Here is a 12,579-nt window from a genome sequence, read left to right as displayed (position 1 = left end):
AATTATATTCACCCTAGTGCCCCCCATTCCATTTTAACACCATACAACTCATTCTAGTTTTCCCCACTTCCTTAGTCGTAACTTCTCTGATAGTGTAATTAGTTTTGGATGCTCACAATAAGTTAGCACATGTTCAGTGGCTTAGAACTCTATTTGATTCTCTGTTAGTTTCGGTAGGTCAGAGTATGCACAGAACAGCTGAGTTCTCTGCTGCTTGACTGACCAGGATCTGCTGCCAAGCTCCCTCAGGTTGTGGGCAGATTCATTTCCTTGTGGCTATAAAGTCACTGTAGTTGGCTTTTCAAAATCTGGCTATGGAAAGAGTCTACTGCTTTAAGTCTAGACTGGCTCTAGACTCTTTCAAAGCCTTGCCTGACTGGTCAGTCCCATCCAGGAGAATTTCTCTTTTGATCTTAAAGTAACTGATTAGGGACCTTAACTACATATGCAAAATCCTCACCTTGGCCTTATAAAAGTAACCTAATCAAAGAGTGACATCCCATCACCTTTGCCATATTCTGTTTGTTAGAAGCAGTCACCCGGGCAGCCTTCACTGAAGGGAGAGAATCTGTGATTCACCAAGGGTCACTTTAGGGTATGTTGGCCACACACTGTGAGAAACCTGCCTCTTGTTATCACACATTCATTGTTCACACCTCGTGTACCCATAAAATGACATAGAATTGCTAACTTATAACTCTGTGATGCAGATTTACTAATTCGTGTATTTGCACCCAGTTCTTTTTGCCCTAGCCAGCCAACATACTGAGTTCTGGTTACTTAGGTTAGTTCTTTTCTTCCCCTTTCCTTTCAGTGTGCTTATGTACTCATTTGTAAGATATGTTCAACTGTTATTATTTCCCATATTTGGTCTTTCCTCCCCACCCCACTCTGGTTATTTATTTTGGGGGGTATTGAAAGCTTTACTAGGGTTCTAAAAGTCAAAGCTACATAAAGAGGGGTGCTCAGAGAAATGTTGCTCCTTCCTCATCCCCAAGAACCTGTTCCAGTTCCTCTCTCCTTTCCAATTCTTTTTACCCATCCTCTGTAGGTAAACAATCTATAGTTTGATTTATTCTTACTGTATTTTGCACAAATGAGCAGATAAATGTGTTTTCTTATATTCCCTTCTTACATGAAGGGCAGCTTACTATAGATACTCTTGGCCCTTTGCCTTTTTTTCACTTAAGGGTCTCAAAAACTTCTCCCAATTAACTCATGGTTTTCCTAGAGCTTGTCTTTTTTTTTTTTTGTTTTTGTTTTTGTTTTTGATGTGCATAGACCTCCATTGTGTGGATGTGCCATAATATTTTCAACCATTCTCCATTTCAACTGGTTTGGTTTTTAGAAGTCCACCTAGAAAACAAATACTAAAACTTCAGGCGAATACAGAAATTTTAAGCACTCAGGTTGTTTCCAGTATTTCACATTTACAGACATTGCTGCAATGAATAACCTTCTGTCTACAGCCATGCCACCCTGAACACGCCCAATCGCGTATGATCTCGGAAGCTAAGCAGGGTCAGGACTGGTTAGTACTTGGATGGGAGACCACTGAGGAATACCAGGTGCTGTAGGCTTAAAAAAATAATAATAATAAAATAATAAATAAGTAAATAAATAAAAAAGAAACTTCTGGTCAGTCCAAATTCAAAGGAGCTAGATATAGATAATATATCTAGCCTATAGATAATATATCTTAGGCCACGTGTCAAACTGTGAAGCTGTGCTGTGCCCATCCCCACAGACCACCTTCGCTTCTGGCTCACCTGCTTTTAGACTCCATTCAGCCATTGCCCTTGCGACGTGATCAAGCTGCTAGCTTCCTCGGCCATTCCAGTCACCTTGTAATTAAGTCTGGTAAACATGCTTCTCAGAGAAATCATTCACCTGCCATTCCATGTCAAGCTGTCTCTTCCAAAGTCAACTTTCATGACCTTATTTTCATCTTTGGGGTGATCCTCCTCACTCCTGCCCCCAATTTGTCAACTCAGCTGAGAGTCCCTGAGATGATAAAATCTGTCTTGAAACAGGTTATATAGTTCTAGCATGCTCATCTTCCCCAAGGATTCATTAACATGGGAGTTATTCTTTGAGCTTCCTATTCAAGCATTCTGAATGTTTACTGGCCTATTTAAACCAGAGCTCCACAACAGGGGGCATTAAAGAGCACTGGAGAGGCCATACTGCCCTAAAATGTTTTTAAAGATTGTGTCTGCATTTATACGGGAAAAGAACCTTTGAGAATTCACCAATTTAGCTTTAAAAAGGCTAAGAATCAGTGTATTAAATTATTAAATTATATATTAGTGTGTATATACATATATTTTATATATTAAATTATATCTACTGGGAAAAAGTATTGGCTAGGAGTTACTCTCAAATTCACATTCACTTAAATGGTTATTTTAATGTACTAATTTTACACAAGTTTTTAAAAACATAATTAAAGTGCATATTAAACACATCTTTTGGACAAAACTAAACAGCAAACATTTTAAGACACACCTAGTTTTAAGACTAATGACTATAAAGAAAAAATGAGAGAATCTGACAAATGTGAAGTTAAAGGACATTTTATTTACTGACAGATTAAAAACCGTAACTCCAGGCAGTGCAAAATGCACCACTGAACCCAATTACAAAGAACTGGTGTTAATACACAATGTTTAAGCAATGCTACACTTATTTTTGGCAAAGTGCTGTATTGTTTAGTCTGTGTATAAAACTGACCAGCTATGAACTAATCAGTATAAAAAGTTCTATAAAAACAAAAAAATTAGACAGTGGCTCAAGAAAACAAGCTGCCATTTATGCATAGAATGATATACAGTATATAACCTAACCAAATGTCCCTTTTTAGTTTTCAAGTTGTTGGAAAAAATGTGTGTCCAGAAACACATCAAGAAGGCACACAGTACAATCTTCAATACTCTTCAGTCTCTATAACTGACACCCTGCCCTTGAAAAGCAAATGTGTTCACAATTTTACTTGAGGAAAAACCAAAGCCACTCTTTTCTTTAAATAACACACAAATAATTGATTAAAGTTCCAAACCTCTGAAGGAAAATACAACCAAAAAGCAAGCAAAATCACTCATACACATCAAGCCTGGAAACATACACATCTAACCTCCCCAAGTGCTGGTTTGGTTTTTAGAAGTCCATCTAGAAAACAAATACTAAAACTTCAGGCAAATACAGAGCAAAACTGGGCATTTAACAATTACACAATTTAAAAAAAGTGTTGTAAGGAAAATTCTCAACAATATACATTATCCAGTTAAGCTGCCCTCCTATGAATAGTAACTTCTCCCCCATAAAAGGTACTGTTGCAAACAGAAAAAGATACCTTCATCTGAATGCTTTTTTGGTGTCAAATTTCAAGTGAAATTGGTGCATGGCAAGGCTGACACCATTGCATTATGTTGGTTTTCTAAATAAAGCATTTTAAATAAAATTTTAAGCATTAAAGTAAGTGGATAAGGAAGCCATTTACAATGCATCAACATGGTTGATGGCAATAAAACCATCCATGATAGTAACTCAACTTTTAGAAGAATTTAAATCAGTATGTATGGGCCTTATAAAATAAAAAGATAATTTTAAGGTAACATTACAAACATATGCTAGTATCTCCAGGACAAGGAGCAGTCTCTTAACTGATTCTAAAAACAAAAACTAATACTTGGAAACTCTTATTAAACTTTCTCCACTAATCTATTTAAATTTAAATATCTACTGGCAGGAGTCCTTCACTTTCTTTTTTTGTTTCTAACTCAGAGAAAATGAGGATAAGATTTTCTTCTTTGCTCTTTTAAGAGGATATAAAGACAATATATTTTCTTAAAGAGGAAGGGAAATAGCAAAGACAGATTTGACAAAGATACAAAGATTACAAACCAGTGTACTACACAAATTTGAGAAGTAAAAACAACAGGCAATGCTGAACGGCCCCCTCAGGTTTTAAGTACACTGTCTTCTCACTAGAATCAAGGTACTGATACAACAGAGAAGGTATGTAAACAGGAACAGTTTGCATGGGAACTAGAAAAATTAACAGAAAATTAATATAAAAAAAGCTCCCTGGAATAGGAAGTTAAAAATCCAATCACTTTGCACCTTCTGTAAAAAATCTCCCAAACAACCATATAAATGCATTGCCACAAAAGATAAAATAATGGATTATTAATCTTCAACTTACAGTGCAGTACATAATTCAATTAGTTGAGGAAGAAAAATAAGCATAAACATTATAAAATGTTTTATTAACAAAAATACAAACTTTGAGAAACATGGTGCATTATAAAAACTAAGAAACTCATTCATGAGCACTGCTTGTGTGCACCACATATTCCAGACATTTTCCAAGTAACATTCTATATTATCAGTTTAGAAACAATCAGAGCACTAAATTCAGAGGGGTCTTATTTCTCACTGCCTGAATTTTTAAGGATATGCACTAAGCACATTGTAAACCACTAATATTTATAACAGCAAGTAATAATTAACTTAGAATAAGTTGCATTTTGGCTGTGTTTCAAAGAATACTTAACAGGTCAACATCATTCTGTGTTACTACTGGTCTGAGACATAGTAGATGCCTAACAAACATCTAATGTCCAAGAACTTCAAATGAACTATGCAACCACTTTCTTCAATTCTTGCATGTGCCAAGTAAGACAGAAACCACAGTATGATATCACAGACAGTGTGGTAGCCCTTACCCTGAAAAAGCATCCCAAAGACTGAAAATCATTTGTCTTCCAGGAACAAAACATAAAAAACTAGGTCTAGATAGGGAAAACAAAAAGGCAATAACTGATGCAGAGATATAAATGTATTTAAGGTATCATGAAATCTGAAAAAAATAGTACGAAAGGATCACTGCAGTTTTATATAGAAATCTGTTCATGCTGCCAAATTCTCATGACTGAACTTTTGTAGCTCGTGAGGTACTAAAAACTTTCATGTAATATATGAAAAAAGAGACTCCTATGTATTCAGAGGCTTATATCCAGAAAACACTTAGCTGGTCTATTTTCAAGTTACCAACATATGACCCTATAACAGACGTGATGTAAAACATACACACCTTCATGAAAACTCTATCTTACCTCCCAACTCAGGTAAACACAAATAGTAACAAAATAACTTCTAGCTTAGTTTGACAAAACTTTACAGACTTGGCCCTTAATTAGAAGCAAATAAATAAAGGGGTAGTTGAAATGGAAGGGGAATAAGGAGAGAAGGGGTATCTAGACTCTTGTTCTAAAGAGATATTTCCTGGCACTTCATCAATGCCAGTGGAAGAACCACCTAACACCACCATCTAACTACGCTATCTGACCTCTTCTGACTCCAACATCCCAGTCTAGTTAGAAAAGAGCACAGCTCTTCATTTAATAAAAGGTCTCTCATGGTTCCCTGCACCAAGCTGCTGCAGGGTTACTGAGAAATAGAATAATACTTCACACAACTATATGCTGCTTTTCCTTTGAAACATTGTAGAGATGTGTACTTATTTAATTAGGGTTTCAGAGGAGACAGAAGAATAAGCTATTTGATTATGAAGGTGATGCTACTGCTCTGTCAGTACAATGTGCTTTGGATTGTAAATGTGCTTAACTAAATCTCTGAGGAAACTGGTGAGTGTGGATGGCTCAGCAAAACCTATCACAACTGCTAAAAAACAAAGTGACTGGCTAGAGGTTAAGAAACCGATTTTTTTCTGTGTCGTGTTAACTAGCCCGTGCGTGCAGTGCATGCTGCGCTCTGGCCCCATTAGCACCAACACTGAAGAACAGCTGTGGCAGAAAAATTGTCACAGGCCGAACCTCCAACACTGGGTTCAGTGGAGAGGCCCTTGGAATTTCACTCAAGGTTCAGTTCTGGATAGCCCCACTTCAAATCGGGATTCAGCCTTCACGACTGTGCGGAAGGTGACTACAACTGCTCCCCTGTTGGTGAGAGTAACAGAGGCCAAAGTGGTTACAGATTCTGCCTGAAACCCTACTTAAAACAAAAAATGAAAACTCAAGGAAGCCAACCTGCCACTCTTCATGCAGATACCATGAAAAGGATTTCCTCTCATCTTTGCCTGCCACTTGACAGGGCTGGCTCCAAGGCAGAGGATTTATTACTGCATCAGAAATACAAAGCCTATTGCTTTTCCCTTGAGCAGATATACATATGAAGTCGCTCAAGTGCCTGGACAAGTACTTCTGAATTTATAGCTAATGTGAGGTGGTGAGTGGGCAGAGTTGGCAGGAAAGAATCCAAACAACTTAAATAATGGACTAATGGGTTAGTTATGGACATACATTTTTTTCAAATACAATTTCACAGGTCAAATTTAATCCCTCTGCACAAGACAAGAGCTTTTGTCCCACAATACCTGTATTGTCTGTACCACGTCACACAGCCATGTAGGAATTACTGAATGCACTGTTCATTAACACTTAATGTACCTGAATTCCAAAATGAACTGCATGGCTAATGTGGAAAAAAAACCCCATACACACAGAAATATGTCAAGTTTTCTTTCAACAGCCATAATTCCATTATATCCATGGCAACTATAACCTGTTAATGCTCATGTTAGTGTGTAAAAATGTATTCATTATATACAGAAAAGATTATCAAGTACTGGTCAATAAAGTGTATGGCTGACCCTGAGAATAAACTTCTGTTTACTCAAAAGATTGATTAAGTAATACAAAATAAAACGAAACTGAAAGATGCCTATTCTTGTACTTGGGAAGAAACGTCTTTAGAATGCTAACTCATGTACACCTTAATAGATTTGAAGATATCCCCAAACATCAAACACTGTAACTGTATTGATATGTTTCCAAAAATATTCTGAAAAAATTTACAAAAAAAGTAAATGTTAAGAGCAAGGCATTATGTGATACACAGCATGTAAATCTGGTTTTTCAAGATAGTGTCTAAACACACTAATACAACTATGTGATTGGTCACCAACTGGCTGTAAAGAGACAGCATCTTCAGCATCCGAACACACATATCTACACACATGTACACAAACCAAGAGAAACCAACCAACTGAACTTGAAATTCTTAGTAATTGTACTGACGTGGGCAGGGCTGGTGGACAGCCCAGCCATTGTGCTTGACTTGCCGAGAGTGACAATCCCTGGTAAGATTTTGGCGACGAAGGCTATTTCTGTTCAGAGACTGTCTTTCACTATGTTCCTTTATCCATTGGGAAGGGTGAAAGCTCTTGGGTTGTTCCAGAAAAGCAGTATGAGCAGCAACAGTTGCAACATAGCAGTGAATGTGCTGCCCAATTTCATTTTGAGCTTCCACTCTGAAATAGAAAAAAAATGAGGATGTATTAAATAACAGAGTATATTATTAATGAAATTGAAAGTTAATTAGCAATTCAATTTGACATACTAATTTCTTTATAGTTGCTTAGTGTTTCATGGCTGACCATTTTGTGACCATAATGACTGATAATGGTAGAAAGAAGCCAACTTTCAACAGAAATATGCTATATAATCCACAGGTGGTTAATTAAGTCTACCATTTTTTTTTTTAATGCTCTACACTTAGAGTAACTTTCAATTACAAAGCAAACACATTTATATATAGTTTTCTGGGAGCATAACTAACATTTATTGAATATCTGCATTTGCCAACTGTTTTTGCAAATATTATGTATTTTGATTCTTACTATATCTTAAAAGAAAGTTTTACTAATCAAAAAGCAAAGGTTCAGAGATGTTAAGGTCACAATTATTGACTGACTCAACCAGGATTCTATCACAGGCCTTGCTCCAAGGACCATGGTTCTGAATCAGGGTGAATACTGATGCACTGTGCCAGCAGCACCTTCATAAACATTTGCTGTCTTTAAGCAAAATGGTCTAGGAAACAAGGTTTACTTTACATCTGTATTCAACAGAACATGTATAAGAAAATTCTACTCATTTAATAACATTTTTCTAGTAAGAAGCTACCTAATTATTACTTATATCACAACAAGACACATTTTAGAATGGCATTTTGCATAGCAATGTTATAAAGATCCCTGAAGAATACATAATCTTAAAATATGGCTGCAAACCATATGATTACTATGTTTTCCATATTAAAAGTTAATCAAATAGGATAGACCTAAACTATAAAAACACATTACATAAAGAGTTTTAAGATTTTTAAGGGTTATTTTACACAGGAAGGGTGGTTATATAGTTTGCCTATAATCACTAGGAAAAAACACTATTCTTTTAAAAACTATAGTGTTTTTAAAATAGTAAAATTAAAGCAGGTCATATTAAGAAACTAATAAAGAGAAGTTAAAGTAAAGACAGTGGTTTTTAAAAGGTGGGCACTTGAGTCCTTAGCCTCCCTGCTCGGACTGATAACACATATCACACGGTCTCAAAAGGAATATACTTACTCTGTGCCAGTGAGTCTTATAAGCAGCTTTTCCTGGCCCTACAAATGTTAAATGGTGAACTATTAAATCACTAGTAAAACTTAAAATGCTATTTAATTTTACCGTTAGGATGTGGTCAACTTCAACTGGTTTACTATGGGTCATTAAAGGCACATGTATTACTTAAGATTATGATAGCACAGAAACCATCACAAACAATATTTATTAAGGCTACAATGCAATAAAACGCACATTCTGAAGCTCATCTGTAATTATGAAGCACCTTTTTTTTATGTGTTTTGTGGTCATATCTCTAAGAATAGACAGGATAGAAATGATCTAATATTTGAAAGACATGATTTATTCACTGCTCAGAAAATACAGACATTTACTACATAGCCATCCTCCTAATCTGGATGACACCTAATTTCTAACATGATTGATTTGAGTGGGCCTTATTTGTAAGAATTTCAAATCCAAAAATGAGGATGTTAAAAAAATCCTAGTTATTATAAAACTATAATTTGCAGTACTTTATGTCCAAAAAGAATTCAGATAAAGTTAAATGTGATCTTTTGATCCATTATATATGTATTCAACTGCCCTACATATGAAAACACATAACAAGATACAAAAACAAACGAGATATAAGAAATGACATTCTCACTGCATCAAAACTGCAAACACATAACCAGATGTAGTGCAAGGTTCTGGACTGGATGCTGGTTTGGACAAACTAGATGAAATATTCTGGGCTCCACTGAGGAAATCTGAGTATCGTTTCCATAGTAGATGAAGTGAAATTTTACTTAAAAAAAAAAAAGTGGACATCATTGCCTAAAAAAGCAGATTATAAAGTAGTACATGCAGCTTGATTCCATTTAGGTTGAAAATGGTGTGTGTGTAGGTGTCACGCACATACACACATACAGAAAAACCCATCTGGAATGATATGCTTTACGGTCTTAAAGAGCATTCGGCTCTGGGTAGAGAGAATGTCACTTAAAACTTTTGCATATTTGTATTTTCTAATTTTCTGCAATGCATATGCACTGCTTCTATAAAAATGTTATTTACAAAGCTGCTGAATCTATGTATATATATACACACACTTTACTGAAAAGAAAATACACAAATGCCAGTAAGTTTAAAGTGACTATTAATCACGCTAAATTTTTGTACAGAATTCCTCAGAGGTGAGAATCAGGAAGAATTTTTAAAACTGCAGAAACTGATTTGAATCAACTATAAAGCAATTAAATCAATATCACCTCTAAAATACTGTATTGTAAATTTTTGTTGAAATGCCTGAAACACTGACCTCTTGATAAACTTATAGTGCTGAATAAAGTGCCAGTTTACCTAACATTTCCCATCAAAAATCTTACCCAGTAGAAAGCCTGGGTAACTATATAAGCAAATTATTTTTCTATTTGGTACAAGCAGATGTTTATCTTCATTCAAGATAATCTACAAATTGAGACTTCAGAGTGTAGTAAATTCCGATATGTTAACAAATGAATGAACTGCCTTGGCCTTCGTTTATATTTGGCAAACAGAAAATAGTAGAAGATAAACACAATGGTTTAGTGAGTACAGTTAGAGCCTAGACAATCCAAAAAGAGGCCCTTTAGATGACAGTACTAACAGCACCAACCATAGGAATATTCTGAAACACTCCAAAGAACTGAATTCATCTGTATTCTTGATAGGTAGTAAGGGAATTAAGGCAGTGCCAGCATCCCCCAAATGCTTAAACACCACAGGGAATCTTCCACTAATGTGCCTCATGTACTAGGAAGACTTTGAACTAATTAACACGGCCATGGGCTTTATCTGAGTGAGTGGGAGCAATCTTGAACACATTCCCTGGATAAAGGCCACAGAATGTCTCCAACTTCACTGACCAGGCCCTTTCCCTGAACCTTTCCAGGCCCTCAACCCATTTGCCATTGAAACAGAGCCTTTCAGACCACTTGGGAGGCCAATATAACAAAACATATTTTGCATGTGAAATCTTTGCTCTGTAAGGCAGAAAACAACTTTCTGAGCAAAACGCTTTGGTGAAACTGCCATTTTACTTCATGCTTAAGAACTCTCAAGTTTTTCAAGGTTAAGCGCCATTTGATGTGGCACAGCTAAGACTACTCGGAAAAAAATACGAGTTTTCTTTTAAACCGGACAATTCTTTTCAAATTTGATACACTCAAATAATCCCATCTGTAAAGTGCCAGCTATATTCTAAGATACTTAGCAGAAATGCCAGTCTTTTCTTTCCATTCAGGAGAATATTATAAATGAGATGGCTCTCCATTATGTAACTGGAGTGTGCTACAATTTTTCAGTCAGTATCTTATATTTGCATGTCATTTGTTTCCTACAAAATCATCCTCTTCTCTTAAGTGTTTACCATTTGAAAATCACTCAGCTACCTGCTTTTAAAAGGTACTGCAAAATGATAATATATGTGTATTTATATATACATATATATGTATACAGAGAGATTAAATGTGGTTAAATGTTAACAAGTGCTTTGAAGACAGTAATAGAACATGTTAAGAAGATACAGAACTTTTTTGAAAATCTAAAATGAACGAGTTTTTTATACCATCAACTGCCTTGTGCACTATGCACATACTTTTATAAATCTCTTTAACAAGATGACTTTTGCATCTTCCAAAAAATTAGCTTTGAATTATAGTAGAAATAAATAAAATGCAGCTAAACGGACTGCCTGTGGAGAGAGTAAAATACTTGTGACGTACCTGGTACTACTTGGGTTATGAAATTCATCTGTCCCACAGCTAGCCTCATTGAGACCAGAGCAGGAGTTATGTACGGCATAGACAGACATGCTAGGATGTTCGATGAGAAGGTTTTCCATAGGACTGGTTTCCACCTTGATAGTGGTTAATCCACCTGCAGTGAAACATGGGGGAGGGGTGATAAACCAGCTCTCCTCCATCGGACAGGATTCAAACTGGAGGAAGCAGGAATCACTTGTATCAGCCAAGCACTCAAGAGATGCAGGTAAACAGGAAAAGACAGAAGGATGCTCGGTAGGTGACCCTTCACTGATGTCTTCTTCTTCCTCATCTTCTGCTGCTGACAAACCAGTGCAAGTGTCTAGATTGGAGTCCACGTGCGTTGCTGATGTCCCACAAGAGGATGAGTATCACATTCAGAGTACAGAAAAAGAAGAGACAGTATTGTTAGTTAATGCTCACATACCTCCCTTTATTTACATCAGAAACAAAACCATTTATATTCACTCATAATGATTATAAAATAATTTCTGAGCATTGCGTGTGTATGGTATATAACCGTAGGGGATGGAGTACACTGGCTTTTTCAGGAATCATTTCAGACTGTTCCCATTCTACTGAGAAAACATATAACAAGCCATATGGGTTATTGCTTATCTAGTATGAGGGTTGTCTAGTAAAGTGCCCCTGATTTGATCAGGGAGTAAGTTGCAAAACTGAGAAGTCTGACGTCAATCAATTTCACCGACTGGTCATCTGGCACAGGATGTTTCCTTCCATTTTTTTAAGATAAATTCTTGTTTATTTACTTTTAAGGCTTAAAAACCTTCAAAGTTACTGATTTACTTATGCAAAACTGAGATGAAAGAGTTTCCACTTTTGTTGTGACGTTTAATGGCAGAGAATACCTTACCTATGAAGTCAACAAGAATCCATTCATCATCTTCTTTCTCACTAAATTCTGGTTCTTGGTTGGAAGAAGTATTGACTTCACCCACAAACAGTTTATTCAGTCTCTGGAACATTGTTAAGGCAAGATTGAGACTTTGGCTGGATGTCTTTATAGCTGAGATTTCAAAACCCTGTCTTCAGTCAGCCTGATGACACCGACAGGAGATTAAAGTGCACAAGGTGCTTATTCGACTTAGGGGAGAAGAGGAGTCATTATCCCTAAAAAAACAAAAACAAAAACAAAAAAAAACAGAAAAAGTTTATTTCAAATCAGCATCTTAGATAATGTGTGTGTGGTTTTAAAAGTACACACACAAACAAACTCTTAGAAGAATGCACATGCCTTAGCCTCCAGCTACGGCTGTCCTCTAAGAGTTGAACATAAGAAATGCAATATCTGTTATTTACAAAATATTATGAGTACTCAAATGCAACCTGTAAATCTGAAAATGA

The 12,579-nt window shown here is 36.1% G+C and overlaps 1 protein-coding gene and 1 pseudogene across 3 annotated transcripts in view; one reads left to right on the top strand and one right to left on the bottom strand.

Moving 5' to 3' along the window:
• The first annotated feature begins 1,461 nt into the window (after window positions 1-1,461).
• LOC112483617 lies at window positions 1,462-1,580 on the top strand (annotated as a pseudogene).
• A 1,796-nt stretch (window positions 1,581-3,376) lies between these two features.
• The window catches only part of TP53INP1 (tumor protein p53 inducible nuclear protein 1), a 14,182-nt gene continuing 4,979 nt past the window's right edge, over window positions 3,377-12,579 (bottom strand). For 2 of the 3 annotated variants that reach the window (XM_006916676.3, XM_025050140.1), the window contains exons 2-4: window positions 12,089-12,345; window positions 11,176-11,560; window positions 3,377-7,333 (exon numbers count right to left, since the gene is read on the bottom strand). In XM_006916676.3, coding sequence (XP_006916738.1) covers window positions 7,084-7,333; window positions 11,176-11,560; window positions 12,089-12,200 — 747 coding nt within the window. In that variant the 5' untranslated portion in view covers window positions 12,201-12,345 and the 3' untranslated portion in view covers window positions 3,377-7,083. Of the gene's footprint in view, window positions 7,334-8,431; window positions 8,470-11,175; window positions 11,561-12,088; window positions 12,346-12,579 lie in introns of all 3 variants that reach the window. The other variant, XM_025050141.1, reaches the window with a different exon arrangement.

This window comes from Pteropus alecto, unplaced genomic scaffold (assembly GCF_000325575.1).
Source record: "Pteropus alecto unplaced genomic scaffold, ASM32557v1 scaffold164, whole genome shotgun sequence".
Classification (NCBI taxonomy): domain Eukaryota; kingdom Metazoa; phylum Chordata; class Mammalia; order Chiroptera; family Pteropodidae; genus Pteropus; species Pteropus alecto.
This window is presented reverse-complemented; position numbering and strand designations above follow the sequence as displayed.